Source organism: Pelodiscus sinensis, chromosome 16 (genome assembly GCF_052426305.1).
Source record: "Pelodiscus sinensis isolate ZL-2025 chromosome 16, ASM5242630v1, whole genome shotgun sequence".
Classification (NCBI taxonomy): Eukaryota; Metazoa; Chordata; order Testudines; family Trionychidae; genus Pelodiscus; species Pelodiscus sinensis.
This window is the reverse complement of record NC_143067.1, coordinates 24313605-24328965: the sequence shown is the minus strand read 5'-3', so window position 1 is coordinate 24328965 and position 15361 is coordinate 24313605. Positions and strand designations below refer to the sequence as shown.

The window sequence follows — 15361 nt, the reverse complement described above, 5'->3', positions numbered from 1 at the left end:
CCTCTTTATCTAGGAAAAAGACAGGATAATTTGGAACAAAGTATTTGCATGTTGATAAATTCTGGTGACCTGGGCTTTTTTTTAACCTGATTATTACTTTCCCTTTTAGGAAACACGATATATTGCAAGTGTTAATAACACTAAGTTTCTCCACTTACCTATCGAACCTGAGTGACTAATGGTATAATTTGAGGCAGCAGAGTATAGTGGTTTAGAGTATGAGCCTGGGAGTACTCTTGGGTCCTACTTCCAGCTTTCTGTGGTCCTTGAGCATTTCCTGGGTGGGGTTACCTATAACCCGCCTTCTTCTCTGTGTGTCACCATTTGTGAAATGGCCATGATGATAGCTACATACCTCACTGGGGTGTTGTGAGGATTTATTGACTAACTGCTTTGAAGATGTAAGTATTATTTTAGTGCAGAATAATTTTCAACCAGCTTTTGAACCAGCCCTCCTGGGTGTTTTTATAAGAAAATGTCCTACAACAAATCTCTCTTCCTGCTTGAAATTTTGTACTGGCAACTAGTTTTAATGACGGACTGGTGTGTGCAGATATATCGGATGAGCTTACCTGCTTTGTTTGTGTCAACTGCATTGAGAGAGACTGCATCAATCTTTCTCCTTTTGTGGAATAAAGTAAATTACCTTAGAAAAATAATGCCCTTCCCTGAGTGAGGTTGCATGGGAATATCTGCTTTGTATGGTTGGCTGGGAGAAATCCAAAACTATTGACTTTGTGCTGCCTTAGCCAGAGGCATGCCTGTATCTTCCTATTAGTGAATATCTAATCAGGTATTAGTACTTACCTAATGTCCTCCTACTGCACAGTGGCTATACAGGCAGTCCCCGGGTTACATGGATCTGACTTACATCGGATCCCTACTTACAAACGGGGTGAGGCAACCCTGCACTAGCTGCTTCCCCCCAGCAGACCAGAGAGACACGAAGCTAGCCCCCCCCCCCCCCAGCAGACCAGGCAGATGCGGAGCAGCTTTTCTCAGCAGACACCTCAGCTTGAGAATAAAGGACTGAGGGAAGTGAGATGTGGGAGAATAAAACTGAGCTCTGGAGAAATGTTTGGCTAGAGTTTCCCCTACAATATGTACCAGTTCCAACTTACATACAAATTCAACTTAAGAACAAACCTTCAGTCCCTATCTTGTACGTAACCCGGGGACTGCTTGTATGCGTATGTGTGCACATGAGTGTAGGCGAGAAGAGAGCCTGTGTGAGATGCAGTCCATGTATTAGTCTGCTCAGTGAATGGGTTACACTACCCCATTCATGGATCTCCCTATGCCTTCTTGTTGCTGTAATAACTAAAACTTCTCATACACTCCTTACATTTCCACTCCCATTAAAAGTCTGTGTCAGTCATTCTTTGCCCAGTGGAAGGGTCAGTATCTTTGACACAAAGGAGAAAGTGAGCTGGTGTGTCTTGGTCAGAGACTGGCCTGCTGGAGGAGAGGCTCTGGATGCTGCCAGCACCTGGGCTGCATGGTCACAGTGCACCCAGGCTCCAGCAAGCGCAGTCCCTAATGTCCTGGCCTACCCCGGTGCTCCCCTGACCCTCCCAAACCCCTGTTCTTTGCCCCCTACATTCCACAATGCCCTGACCCCTGCACGCCTACATCCCTGCCCTGAGCACCCCCCCCCCCCCAGCACCACGTTGATTCTTGCACCCCCCCCCCCACCCAGAACTCCTCACATCTCCCAAACCCTTGCCCTGACTCCTGCATCCCCTATATCCCTAGCCCTACATAGGGTTGCCAGGTGTCCAGTATTGACCCGGATAGTCCGATATTTTCGTCTCCTGTCCGGTAAAAAAAAAATTCAGAAAATACTGGACACCTAAAATGTCCGGTATTTTCTGCCCCCCCCCCCCCCCCCCCCGCCAGGAGGTGAAAATACCAGACACCTGGCAACCCTACAACCCTCTCAGCAACTGGGCCTAGCCCCGCCCCCCCAATGATATTCCCTTCACCTCCTTCTCCCCAACTTCCCTTCCCCGCTCCCTCCCCCTCCCGTTTAACCTGGTTCCACAGGGGGCTTGTCTTGTGACTAGAACAGAAAAACAAAATGGCCACCGACAAAAAAGACGCCTCTTTTATTTTTTTTTTTAGCTTAATGGCTGTCGGGCTCTTCCCGCCTCCCCCCCAACAATTTTTTTCCCCAGTGTGTTTTTGGGAGAGGGAGTAGGGGTGTTCGGTATTTTTGGTTAAACCATCTGACATCCCTAGCCCTACATCCACACCCCTCCAGCCTCTTGCCTTGAGCCCCTCACACTCCATCCCACGCTTAGATTTTTTAGAGGTACTATCTTATCACTAACCCTCCCCAAACCTCTTCTCTGACTCCTCCCCCGCCAACGGGTGGTTGTGATATGACAGAACCTGTAAGAAATTTGTTACTTTCACCTCACCTGTTGATTTGGCCTGTGTGCTTTGTATGGAACAGCCTGGTCTGGAAAATGAAAGAAATTGCACCTTCAACTCTAGCCTGACAGTCAGAGCACTAACCACTGGTTATACTAGAGGTTTTGTGGCCTTTCCTTTTCCCAAGCCTGCTAGATGGTCTTGATAGCTAGCTTCTCACACAGCCATTTGGAAGATTCAGGTTTAAATCTTGGCTGAGGTTACATATGCGGCAGAAACAGTATGTCTAAGCCATAGTGGGAGAGAGCAGCACCTTACGTTATTCAGTTGCCATCCCTCTTCCCACAGAGAGGAAGCACCGGTTAGCTCAAAAGGGGCTTACTGCTGAGAATGGTGGTGACTTGAAGTCTTTAAATACTGAGAGGGCACAATAATCTGAGAGCTCCTTGGCTCGTCTGCAGGGAAAAGAAATAAAGAAAAGGAGGTCAGTGTCCCATATTTGAGCTTTTACTAAATTGTCAGTCACAAATATATATCCTGTCCCACTGAGCAAATGACTCAAACTCTTAGGAAAATAAAGCTGTAAGTGTTGAATGCCTCTGGTATTTCCTGGGCAGGATCGATTGCAGGTTGAGGACCTCCAGGAATTGCTCATCGTAATTTGAATGGCCACCCTAGCTCATCTCTCCATTACATCATAAACTAAGAGCATAGAAATAATCTGTCCTTTTTTTAATTAACCCAGATCTAGTTCTAGATGGCTATTATAGTATTCTAACTGGTGAGATGATAGTCATGTATCATGTGACCTAATTAATGCTGTGTGGAAGTGATGTTCAGAATGTTTCCAAGTATTTCACAATTCAAGGGAGTGAAATAATTAACCCAGTTGATCTAGCAGTAATTGGTAGCTGCAATTGAAGTGTGGCCTTGATTCCATTACAAATACGGCAAATGGGTTATGAATATGGCACATCAATGATAGTTGATCAAATAACTGCACACTTACATTAAAAGCACCAGTTATGCAATTCTGAAGTAACTGGCTAGGTTTTAGTGACTGTTACCCAAAGGAAAGTTCATAGCCCATTCTGGGGCAGCTACTTGGATCAAGTACTTACAGTGTAATAATTATCTTCATATAAAAATGTGAATAGTCAGCTACCAAATGTCATTCTGTCTAGAGCTTGACTTTTACAGTGAGATTCTGCACATGTATGTGGGGGGCGGTGTGTGTGTATAATATATATATATATATATATATATATATATATATATATATATATATATATATCTCCCTAAAAGATCCTACATGTGTCACATGAGACAAACCTGCATCTTGCAGTGCTCACATACATACATAGTTGGTCACTAAGGATTTGTCTGTGTGGTGAGTTATTGCACAGTAAGTCAGGGTGTGAATCTACAGTGTTCTAGCTTGCCACACATTAACGTGTGTACACTGCTACAGCACAGTGAAAGTCCTGGAGGACGGCTTAATGTACTACAACTTGAAAGCATAATGGGTTGAGCTGCAGTCCACACCACAGTTGTGTTAAGAAGGCTTCCCACACCATAGCTTGCTATGTAGCCATAACTGTACAAAGGAAGCTTCAGAAGGGTAGCTGAGTTAGTCTGTAACAAGGAAAAACTTAACAAATAGTCTAGTAGCACCTTAAAGACTAACAAAACATGTAGATGGTATCATGAGCTTTCGTGGGCACAACCCACTATTCCTGTCATCTGAAAAAGTGGATTGTGCCCACGAAAGCTCATGATACCGTCTACATGTTTTTGTTAGCTTTTAAGGTGCTACTAGACTATTTGCTGTTCAAGTTTTTCCTGTACAAAGGAAGCTAGCACTTACGATCTTTTGTTCTAGGTCAGTGAACTATAGGTGCAGTTCCACTAGTTCATCAAGTTTGGGGAACTGATCAAACAGACTTACTGTAGAAGAGGAAACAGAATGATACTCAAGTGTCTTAGGTTGTATTCCAAACTCTGCCCCTAATTGGCCCTGGGTAAGTCCCATTCTATTCCTTAGTGTTCCAACCTGTAAAATGAAGATTGTAAAGGTAGTTTCCTACTTCTTGGGGTGTTAAGAGGCTTAATTAATGTTTGCCTAACACTTTGAGACACTCTAATTAAAGCTGTTGTATACATAGTGGTGAAGTTGTTATGCTGTGCATCCTAATCTACATGTGTATTGGTTAACCGGAAACAGAAAGATTGTCCCAAGATACCGTTTATAATGGCTGACTCAAATGCATGTTGACATCTTTAACATGGATCTCCCTTCTTTTCCACCTCCTTAAAAATTATATTTCCTTTCTTTGTGGACCAGCATGTTTTGTATACCTCTCAACTTAGCCATGATTAAACTGAGAGAGTGACCTTTTAAATGAGGAAGTGACCAGAATGCAGGGTGCAGCAGGAAACTGCAAATGACATAGCAATAACATACGTTGCGTTAGAGAATTTGCTGTCCCACTTCTCATTCCTTATCAAGAATGGTGACTATGAGATATTAGATATGAGATATTTATACAGAATTGTATAAATATTGTTGTTTCTTCCTCTATGGATGGGAGTTTTGTTGAGCAAGGCCTCTTGCAGGGGTCTGTACTGATGGGAGTCCATCAGGTGGGCAAGGAGAAAAGAGGTAGGCTTAGACAGTGTCTCCAAGAGAGAGTAGCTGTGAGGAGGCATATGAGGATCATCATGTATGAAAGATGGAAAATCTCTTGAGATGACTCCTCTCTTCACTAAGTTTAAAATCCCCTCAAAGCTAATTGTCATCTATTGAACATGAGAGAACAATGTCAAGTAGGAGGTCGGAGCACTCTGATTGCAGGGTCTCCTTTCTCAAACGGTTGGGGCGAGATGAAGACACTGGTGCCTGGGAGCAGACAATGTATAAAAAGAAAGGCAGCTTGCTATGAGGAAAGAAGCAAAAGAGGCTGGATTTCTGGGAATCAAGAGCCAGGGAGGGACTGTCGAAAAGAAGAGGAGCCAGGTGAACAAGGGAGCAGAAGGGTGAGAGGGCCAGACAGAGACTGAGGTTCAGAAGGATTAAACTTGTCTCCTTTTGTGTCTGAAGATCACAGGCTTCTGGACACATGTTGGCTGTGGCGCGCGCGCGCGCGCGCACACTGTTGTTGTATCCCAAATGTCAGTTCTAAAGGCTACAGTTTGGGGAGTGGCACATGTTTCAGCTGTGTGAAATCCTTGAGTGATAACGAACTGCTCTGCCCTTGTGTCCTCTGTCTGCGTGTGCGGTTGGCAGTATCTGCAGTCTTGTCAAAAAATTCCTGAAACCTTCTGCAGCAAGTTTGTAAGCAAATGGGATGAGGGCAGCCCAGAAACATCTCCCAAGAATTTGAAGTATTTCGAAGTGGCTCTTGGTAGAACAGTGGTCTCCAATCTTTTTAAGCACAAGATCACTTTTTGAATTTGTCAGTCCAGGATCTACCGTAAACCCAAATATCCCTGTCCCACCCCTTCGCCAAAGCCTCACTTTCCTCAAGCTGTGAAGATGGGTACAGGGGAGGGGGACAGAGTGGCATCAATGCCTCTGTCTCCCCCACTCTGCACAACAAGCTGGAGGCTCCTAGGAGGCAGCTTTGAGGCTCCGGGCAAGAGCAGCAGGACGGGGGGGAGGGGCAGCTGAAATGCAGGTACTTGATAGCCTCCCAGCCAAACCAGTCAGGATCGCCCGTCGGAGGTGCCAAGATCTACTGGTTGGTGACCACTGTGCTAGAAGCAAAATAAATTGTTTTAAGTGGTTCATGGTTTATGTTGCGTACAGAAGCTCTATGATTCTTTCCCCTGTAACCGTGACTGCATACCCTTGGGGTGAGAGTGATGTGTTTCCTCTCGCCTGCACTTGTGCCTTGCTTGCTCCTTGCGCATACACCTCAGGAGTAGAAAAAGTCCCTACAAAAAGTCAATAAAAACACAACCCTGGCTACCAGAAGTAGCTGTGAAACAGCAGTGCTTGCCTGTTGCACCACTGGTTTTGGGAGGGGCTCGAACCATCCTCTGAAGCTACCGTGCAGCCCCCAAAACAGCCCTTTCTAAAGAGCTAGAATCCACCTTTGCAATACTCCTCCTGTGCAGCCTCAGAGATTATTTTGCTTCTGTAACTGTCAGAGCCAAGCTCTGGTACAGGAATCTCACATTCCCTTTTCCTACCCTCCAGTAGGGCAACTCTGTGCATTGTGGCACAGTATCTTGGGCTGTCTCATTTTCTTTCACTGGAGTCTCTATCCCTCCGGTAAGGGCTGCTAGTTACTGTGTCAGAAATTGCACCTATGATTTCCCATTTCACATCTGTGTTGACTGCTAATAGGAAAAACCCAGGAGACTCTTAATTCCACTTCTTGGCATTAGGAGGGAAGGATGGCAGCTGAACAGAAAGTGCCTTAAATAAAGGATCATAATTCAGAAACCTGCCAGTGCCGTGATAACCCTTGTAGTGGCTCAGTGGGAGTTTGGAGGAGCGTGTGACAGGTCAGAACCCCCTTGGCACTGCTACCTGATGTGCTAAGATCCTACTGAGCCTGCTTTCCCTGACAGCTTGGGCAGCCTGTAACCCTGACTTGTTGAGCCAGACACACTAGCTTTCTGCAACACAGGGACAGGGCCACACCCCACAGGCTGTAGACACTCACTGTGAGCAGCGCAGTGTGAAACCTTTTCCCAGTACTCAGGTACATAGCCTATCTGGGAGCTGAACCCCGGTTGGATAAATACGTCCTATACTGTATAGAGATCTGTACAGGATAAGCTCATGAAATTCACCCTCTTTTTCTAAACATAAAGAGAGAGATGTCCAGGCTCCTTGTCCCTCCAGGTAACAATTACTTGCCCTGGGTTTATTAATACATAAACGACGAAGAGTCCTGTGGCACCTTATAGACTAACTGAAGTGTAGGAGCATAAGCTTTCGTGGGTAAAGACCCACTGATGCATCTGACGAAGTGGGTCTTTACCCACGAAAGCTTATGCTCCTACACTTCAGTTAGTCTATAAGGTGCCACAGGACTCTTCGTCGCTTTTGCAGATTCAGACTAACACGGCTACCCCTCTGATACTTAATACATAAACGTGATTTTATTTAGTATAAAAGGTAGGATTTAAGTGATCATAAGAGAGAGCACACCAAACAATGTAGGTTACTAAGAAAAATAAAAGGCCATGCAAGCTAAGCTGAAAACACTAAAGAAACTAGTTACATAAAATAGCTACTCTCATAGTTGTTCTAATAAGCTTTCACAGACCGGAATGACTTCCAGCCTGAGCCCAGTCCTTCCTCCAGTTGAATCTTGCATATTTCCAGCAGTCATCTTGTGTGGGGTAGCCAGGGAGAACTGATGACGACCTAGATTATCTCACGCCCTCCCTCCCCCAAATAGGATTTGCATAAAGTGGGAATTAGGGGTGTAAAATCCCATTTAATCCTGTTAATGTGATGTTTAACCAGTAACTGATTTAAAGGGGGGCAGGCAGAGGGGCTGCTACAGCCCAGCCAGAACAGCCTCCTGAGCCTGGGCTTGCTGTGGACAGGAGCTGCTCTGGATGTCTGAAGCAGCTCCTGTATGTGTCATCCCCCACAGAGGATGAGGAGCTGCTCCAGCCCCCACCAGCTTGCTGGTTAACCTAATGGGAATCCTTTTATTTAGTCTAAACTTTTCCTCTGCATTCCAAGATGGATCCTAGCATCAGGTGACATGGGCACATGTCTCTGCAAGGACCCGGTCTCCATATTCAAGAGCTGACCCACAGATCTAAAGAAAGTTTAAGCCCCATCTTATCTTACTAAAGGGCCATTAGTGCTATTTCTGGCTTTTTCGGATGGACTCGTACCTGATGAGCTGATAATAAGGATGTTAGATAGTGATTAATTGAATAGTTGTGTAGTCACATCAAATATTATTGGTTACACGACTATTCGATAGTCCCCAGGGCTGGGGCTGGCAGTCAGTGCACTCCTGGCCCCACTCCCAAGCCCAAGCTCTTCATGGATAGAGACTGTGCTGGCATCCCACGGAGCAGCCTCTGTCCATGGCAAGCTGTTCTACAGCAGCCTTCCCAACCCCCTCCATGCTGCTGCCTCTGATAGAGGCAGCAGCGGGCAGAGACAGGTGGCTCCCCTCCTCTCATTGGCACCTGCGTGCCCCTGCTCACTGCCTTTGTGGGAGGCAGTGGGAAGAGGCAGGAGGGTAGGTGGCTCCACGAAGCTGGCACTTAAGGAGAACTGGCTTAAAAGCTGGCTCACCATGTGTTTTGGCTCCCGCCTCCCCCAACCCCATGCTGCTGCTTCTGATACAAAGGCAGCAGCGTGGGAAGGAGCAAGAGGCTTCTGTGAACCCATATACATGGGGAGCTGGCTTCCCATGCGTACATGCTCCCGGCTTCCCATGCGTACCAGCTCCCCACCAGAGACAGCAAGGGTCGGGGCCTTGCGTGTACTCAATAAGATTAACCGATAAGCCCAAGCTTATTGGTTACTAAGATATTTGACTACACTATGACATCTCTAGCTGTGGCAATAGGCTTTTCCCGACATGAACACATTGCTAATAAAGAAACAGTCAGAATTCCTAACTTTAGATACAGAAATGAGATATGCATACAAACAAATAATCCTATTCAGTAGATTACAATCTTTCCTATGACATCTCTCCTGAAGTGTCTCGCATAAAGAATATTCCAGTTATTTCATATGTATGGAATACCCAATCAGAATGATCTTGACACAAGAGCTCTGATTTAGCTGCACATTTAGTATGTCTTCTGGGAGTGAAACTTACAGTTCAGTGAAAGGAGATGACATTTTCTTTGAGGTTTTCATGTGAGATAAGCCCATAGTTCATTATTAGACATGCAGCTGTGATCTGGTAGATGGAGAGTGAGGAGTCCTAGATTCTGTTTCCAACTCTTATTGGTGTTACAACCTTGGGTAAATTGCCATGATTATCCTGTTTGTAAAACGGGGATGGATCTACTGTTTTACTTCCCTTTGTAAAGAGCTTTGAGAGCCACAAATGAAAAGCATTATGTAAGTACAAATTATATCATGTGAACTATTCCTATGGCCTATTATAATTGACCCAGGAGAGAACTACGGGTTAATAATTATGAAGTTGTTTGACTTTCTGCCTTGCTTATAACTTGGAAATGTCCAATAGACAATATTGATCTCATTGGAATATGCCACAGCTGTTTGAAGTGATCAGCGAATTTCTGAGCCTGATGTACATTCCATTACCAGCTCTGGCCTGGAAGTTCTTTTTCATTTGGTAATATTAAATTGCCCAAAGCACTGATGGGGTGTGGCCCAAATCTCAGACAGCAGAGAAGAGCTGGGAGAAAGCAGGGCACTGTTATGAAACTGACTGGTAAATTGGAATCCTGCTGTAAGCACCTATGGGGTGTAGAAAGAGGCATTTATCCTTAACAGATTGCTGCATCTCTTGGAAGCTGTGTTGCAGGTATGACTTAATTGTTGGAACTACATAATCTCTCAATAATAAATACATAGAAGGCTTAATGCCTTCCATCAGGAAGGGAAGCTCCCAGCCAAGCAACTTCTAACCAGGTCACAGATGAGCCCCTCCCTCTGTGTCATTTTTATTAATCACTTGAAAAATATGTTAAGTAACAATTAAAACAGCTTGTCAGGCCAGTTAAGAGGAGGTAGCAGTGTGGACCTGAACACCAACACTGCTTTGGTTTCAATTCAGTCAAATGCCAGTCAAATTCATTGACCTGGTGATAATCATCTTCTCAACTAAACGTGTAGTATGATGTTTCTCCATGTGCAAACCTCTCTGCATGCCCTGCTGAATAAGTAAGCCATGCCATTCACCAGTTAGAAGCTCATGGTCCAAAGATGTACCGTCACAGCAAAAACACTTTTGACTCCTCTTTTAGCACTCTTCATTTGTATTCTGTTAGACCCCACGAGGCATAAGGGATTGGTCAGCAAAGGTTTTCCTTGCCGACCAATTCGCGTATTGACTGTTGCGTTGTGCCGACGATCAGCTGAGCCGGCACAACGTGGCAGCCATTTTTTATTTTAACGAAGCAGAGGATATTTAAATCCCTGCTTCATTGACTATGTCGGTATGTCTAATTTACATGCCTCTGCCGGCAGAGGCATGTAGTCTAGACATATCCTAATTGACTGCGGAGGTGTTAACAGACCACTCTGCCTTGAGTAGTCTCTTACAATGTGTCGTTACAGCTTATGTTAAACCTGGAAGTGAAGGCCTTGTCTATGCTGGCAAGTTAAAAGCACAGTAACTCCTGAGGTGTCCATACTGACAAGGCACTTAGTGTGCACTAACTCCACAGTTGCTGCACTCTAGGTAAACCAGCTTGGCAAGAGGCATTGAGCTTGCTGGGTACGGCGCTGTGGTGCCAGTGTGGATGCCCTGTATACTATAGCACTGTGACAGGCCTCCTGTATCTGTCCCACAATGCCTGTTCTCACTTCTCTGGTCATCAGTTTGAACTTATTGGCCTTCCATAGACCAAACCTTAGACCCGCCCTTTGCATTCCTTTTGGAATTTTGAAAGTCCTCTTCCTGTTTGCTCAGCGATGCGTGGAGTGCTCTAAGCGCAGCTTTCCAGGTGACTATGCCTGCTCCACACACCAGGAGATCCCCTACTTGGTGTCATGCCAAGGTGCTGGACCTCATTAGCTTTTAGGGAGAGGAGGCTGTCTAGTCACAGCTGTGCGGCAGCTGTAGGAATTATGATACCTATGGGCAGATATGTGTGCATGACAGAAAGGGACTCTGATGGGGATGCATTGCAATGCTGGGTCAAAGTGAAGGTGCTGCAAAACATCTACCACAAAGCATGGGAGGCAAACCACTGCTTTTGTGCTGCACCCCACGACTTGCTGGTTCTACCAAGAGCTGGATGACCTATTTGAAGGTGACCCCACCTCTGCTACGAAGACCCCAGTGGATACTTCAAGACCTCAGGAGGGGCCATCCCAGAGTGGATGAGGCCAGGAGGAGGAAATGGTAGACAAAGATGCTGAGTGGGAGGGGGATCTGGAGCTAGAGGATGGGTCAGGATCCACCGACGCATGCAGTCAGGAACTGTTTTCTGCCCTAAAAGGAGACTACTAACCAGTTGCAGCAGTCAGAGGTTAGGAAGGCACAAACAGCAGAGAATGTGTCTAGTAAGTGGCTTTGAATTTTAGAAGTGCTGGAGCAAGTTGCCAAGTGGGGGTGAGCTCATCATATAGTCCCATTAAAATGGCTTTGCTCCTCCAAAATTCTGCAGCCATTGTTTGTCATCCAAGACTTGCTCGACAATGTGATCCCACCATTCAGTGCTTGTTTTGTGAGCCCAAAAGTGGCGTTCCACTGTGGTCACCACCTCAGTGAATGCCACAAGAAATCTTGTCTCAAGTACAAGGCATGAACTCCTCATCGTCACTTTGCAGCTTCAGGGATAACTCGACTGCCATTTGTGACATGTTAGTGACACCTATCAACATTTTCTTCAGCAATTCAGTGTCCATTCCCACAGGGCCGAGGAGACAAAGCGTGCAACACAAAAGCCATTGAAAGATGTTGTCAAAAGCAGACAATAGCACAAGTTGCTGGGATATGCAGCAGTTCCCAACGGGGCATTGGGACAGGACCCAGGATGCCTCATGGCCTCAGTGGCAGAAGAAGAAGAAGAGGTGCTCTGTGGGATAGCTGCCCAGAGTGAACTACTCTAAATGTCACTGCAAGCAAGTGTGGTCATGCTACTGCACTGGCAGCTGACACTGTAGACACACAAGAGCAGTTTCACTGCTGTGCTGTTAGCAGCACTGTAGCCGACCGTGCTTTACATCTGCCATTGTAGACAAAGCCTACAAGGAGTTCTGTGTGGCTCAAAAGCTTGCCTCTTTCACCAAGAGACGTTGGTCCAATAAAAGATATAATTGGAGGGTCATGAGGGATGTATGAATACCTTTTATAGGGCCAACGTCTCTTGGTAAAAGACAAGTTTTTGAGCCACACACCGCTTTTTTTCAGAGCATCATACATCTCCTGGGACAGACATGACTATGACATTGGATTAGGGGCTTCATTCTTGCTAAGTGGACTGAAGCCCCATGTAGCAGAGGGCTAGTTCATTAATTAGCCCTTCGACTCTAGGAAGAGCAGTGTCTTGTTTCATGTCATGAATGGAAATCTATTTTGGGGAAAGTATATAACTTTTTTTATTAGAACAAGTGAGTTGACTTTGTTTCCTACTGGAGTAAGTGAGGTGGGTAAAGCCCCAACTGTTCTGCAATTGTTATGTGCAAGTTACAGAGTGTGGTTGCTAGTGTCTATACCCATCTGATTTCACATCTCCCCTGGAAAGGCTTTCTTCTCATTTAATTTGGGAGCCTTTTTAGCACCTGTCACACAAGCTAACTCAGACTTCCTTCCCTGTGTGAATTTCCCTACTGAATAGTAGTTGTGTGACTGAGTTACAAAGTGAAACCATCTGTATGCATCTCCCTGCAGAGTTAACGAGCTCTACGTAGACGACCCAGACAAAGACAGTGGAGGTAAAATAGAAGTAAATCTGAACATCAGCTTACCGAACCTGCATTGTGAATGTAAGTGTCTCTGACCAGGCCTAGATTTCTTGCAGTATTTCTCAAGGCTCTGAGATGACTCATTTAATGTGAGAGCTGAGAGCAATCCCCATGCTGTATTTTGATGAAATGTTGCTTTTTTCTCTTTGGGAAGAAATAAAAACTCTACCTTGTCCAGTGTATTGTTCCTCCCTCTCTGAATAGTATGAGTGTACAGAGAAGCAGCAGAGGAAAACTTTTCTTAGTGTTCTCATCTCTGTATGGAATCAGTTATGCCCACATATGCACACATCATTGGCCCATATTTACACAATCCATGTGTGGGTGGGAGGTCAGATTTCTGCAATGTAATACCCTACCACTTCCCATTCTGAGGTTATCTTTTTCTTGCACCCTTATCTAGCAATGGATCGTGAGCCTGTTCTCCTTCAGTTCTGACTAGTGACCCATTTCTCTTAGTGACATGTGACTAACTCTGGTTCCTTCTTTCATAGTCTGTTATTTTATGTCTGGAAATAAGAAACCTCTTGAGTTCTATCAGCTCTTTGAGCCAGATGTCACATTTGGCCTTTAGCAAATCACTTAACTTCTCTGCCTCACTTTCTCACCCTGAAAAATGGGAATGAAGCCTACCTCCCACGGGTGCAATGTCTGAATTAATATTCAGAAAACACTTGAAAGCTGAAAAGCTCTTCGGTGATCATTCCATACCGCTGATGAACAGCGATGACATTGATTACTTGAACGATTTTGCCAAATACCAAGAAAACGTTGCTTGTGCCCCACAAGGAATTGTGCATACCGGTTCCTATTGGTAACTTTTGCTATGTTTCTTTCCCTTTTTTCTTATCCCAACTGGGTAGTGGTTGGACTGGACATTCAGGATGAAATGGGAAGGCACGAAGTTGGTCATATTGACAACTCAATGAAAATATCTCTCAATAATGGCGATGGCTGCAGGTTTGAGGGCCACTTCAGTATCAACAAGGTGAGTGTGAATGACATCTGTTGTGGGTGTATGGTGGTTCAAGAGTAGCAGTCAACCCCATATGCAAGTGCACGTGAAAGCCCCACTCTGAATGGCTCTGCACTTATTGTGGTTTCAAATCAGGACATGAGCTTAGCTCCCGGATGCTGCAGCACAGTACAGGTTGAACCTCCCAAACCTGGGAGACTCTGGTCCAGCAACATCCGTTGTCTGGCATGGATGTTGCTGGACCTAGGAGCCAGCTGAGAGAACGCAGGGTCCTGGCTGGGCCAGCAATGGCTAGGCAAGGGAACCCCGGCATCAGTGGGGCCAGGCAATATCAGGGACCTTCCCCCCTGCCGGGGAACCCCAGTGTCAGTGAGGCCAATTGACAGCTGGGGAACCCTGGGAACCCCTTGGCAGCAGCGGGGCTGGGATGGCCAGGCAGCCCTGACAGGGAAACCCTCGGCGGTGGGGCCAGGCAGCAGCTGGGGAGTTGCAGCCCCAGCTGGGAAACCCCCAGTTTTGGTGGGGACAGGCGGTCAGAGAGCCCCTGGCAGTGGCCGGGGAACCCTCGGGAGCCCTCGGTGGCAGTGGGGCCAGCAGCAGCCGGACAGCCTGGACCTGGGAAATCCCAAGGTAGCGGGGTTGGCGGCAGCTAGAACAACATGCCAGGTATTAAGTCTTCATTAGTAGAAAATTGCCCTATGTTGTGACCCAAGAGCTCCTTTCAGTAAAACAGGCTCTCATATCCTCGGCCGGGTTGGGCAAGATTGTCTCGCGGGCTAGATCCGGGACCCTCAGGCACACACCTGTCACTGTTTTAAATGCTGTTGTAAATACAGGGCTGCTCAGTGTGCCTCTCTGCTCTGGAGGTGAGGGAGGCTTTGTGTGATCTCCAATCCGCAGCTCCTATTGGCCAGACACAGCAAGCCAACAGGAGCTGAGAGATTGGCCTGGGTGACAGGGGCAGCATAAGCATAAGCCTCTCCCCTCTCCTGGAGCTGAGAGCCACATGGAAGGAGCACCTGCATTTTCAAGCGGTCTGGGGCTGCAGCAGGCAGGGAGCCCAGCCTGCCTTTGGGGTGCTATTGGGCTGCTGGCCGGGAGATGCTTAGGTAAGCACCTCTCAGCCAAAGTGTGCCTCTGGCACCCCCATCCCTCACACACCCCAACTCCCTCCCCAAGGTCACCATCCAAACCCTCTGCACGCCGCTGCCTCGGGTCACCATTCCCTCCCAGATCTTGTACATCCTCCTACACCCTTCCCCCAAGCCAGAATCCTCTCCTGCCACCCATACCCTCTCCCTAACCCTACACCCCAATCCCCTGACCCAGGTCAAAACCCTTTCCTTCACCCAAACTCCATCTCAGACCTCACACTGTCTTGCACCCAAATCCCTTACCCCGTG

At 46.5% G+C, this 15361-nt stretch overlaps 1 protein-coding gene across 3 annotated transcripts in view; it reads left to right on the top strand.

The window, feature by feature from the left end:
• ERGIC1 (endoplasmic reticulum-golgi intermediate compartment 1) overlaps positions 1-15361 on the top strand; it is a 104986-nt gene that overhangs the window by 59727 nt on the left and 29898 nt on the right. For all 3 annotated transcript variants that reach the window (XM_075900264.2, XM_075900263.2, XM_075900262.2), the window contains exons 4-5: positions 12909-13003; positions 13846-13970. In XM_075900264.2, the coding sequence (XP_075756379.1) occupies positions 12909-13003; positions 13846-13970 (220 nt within the window). The remainder of the gene's footprint in view (positions 1-12908; positions 13004-13845; positions 13971-15361) is intronic.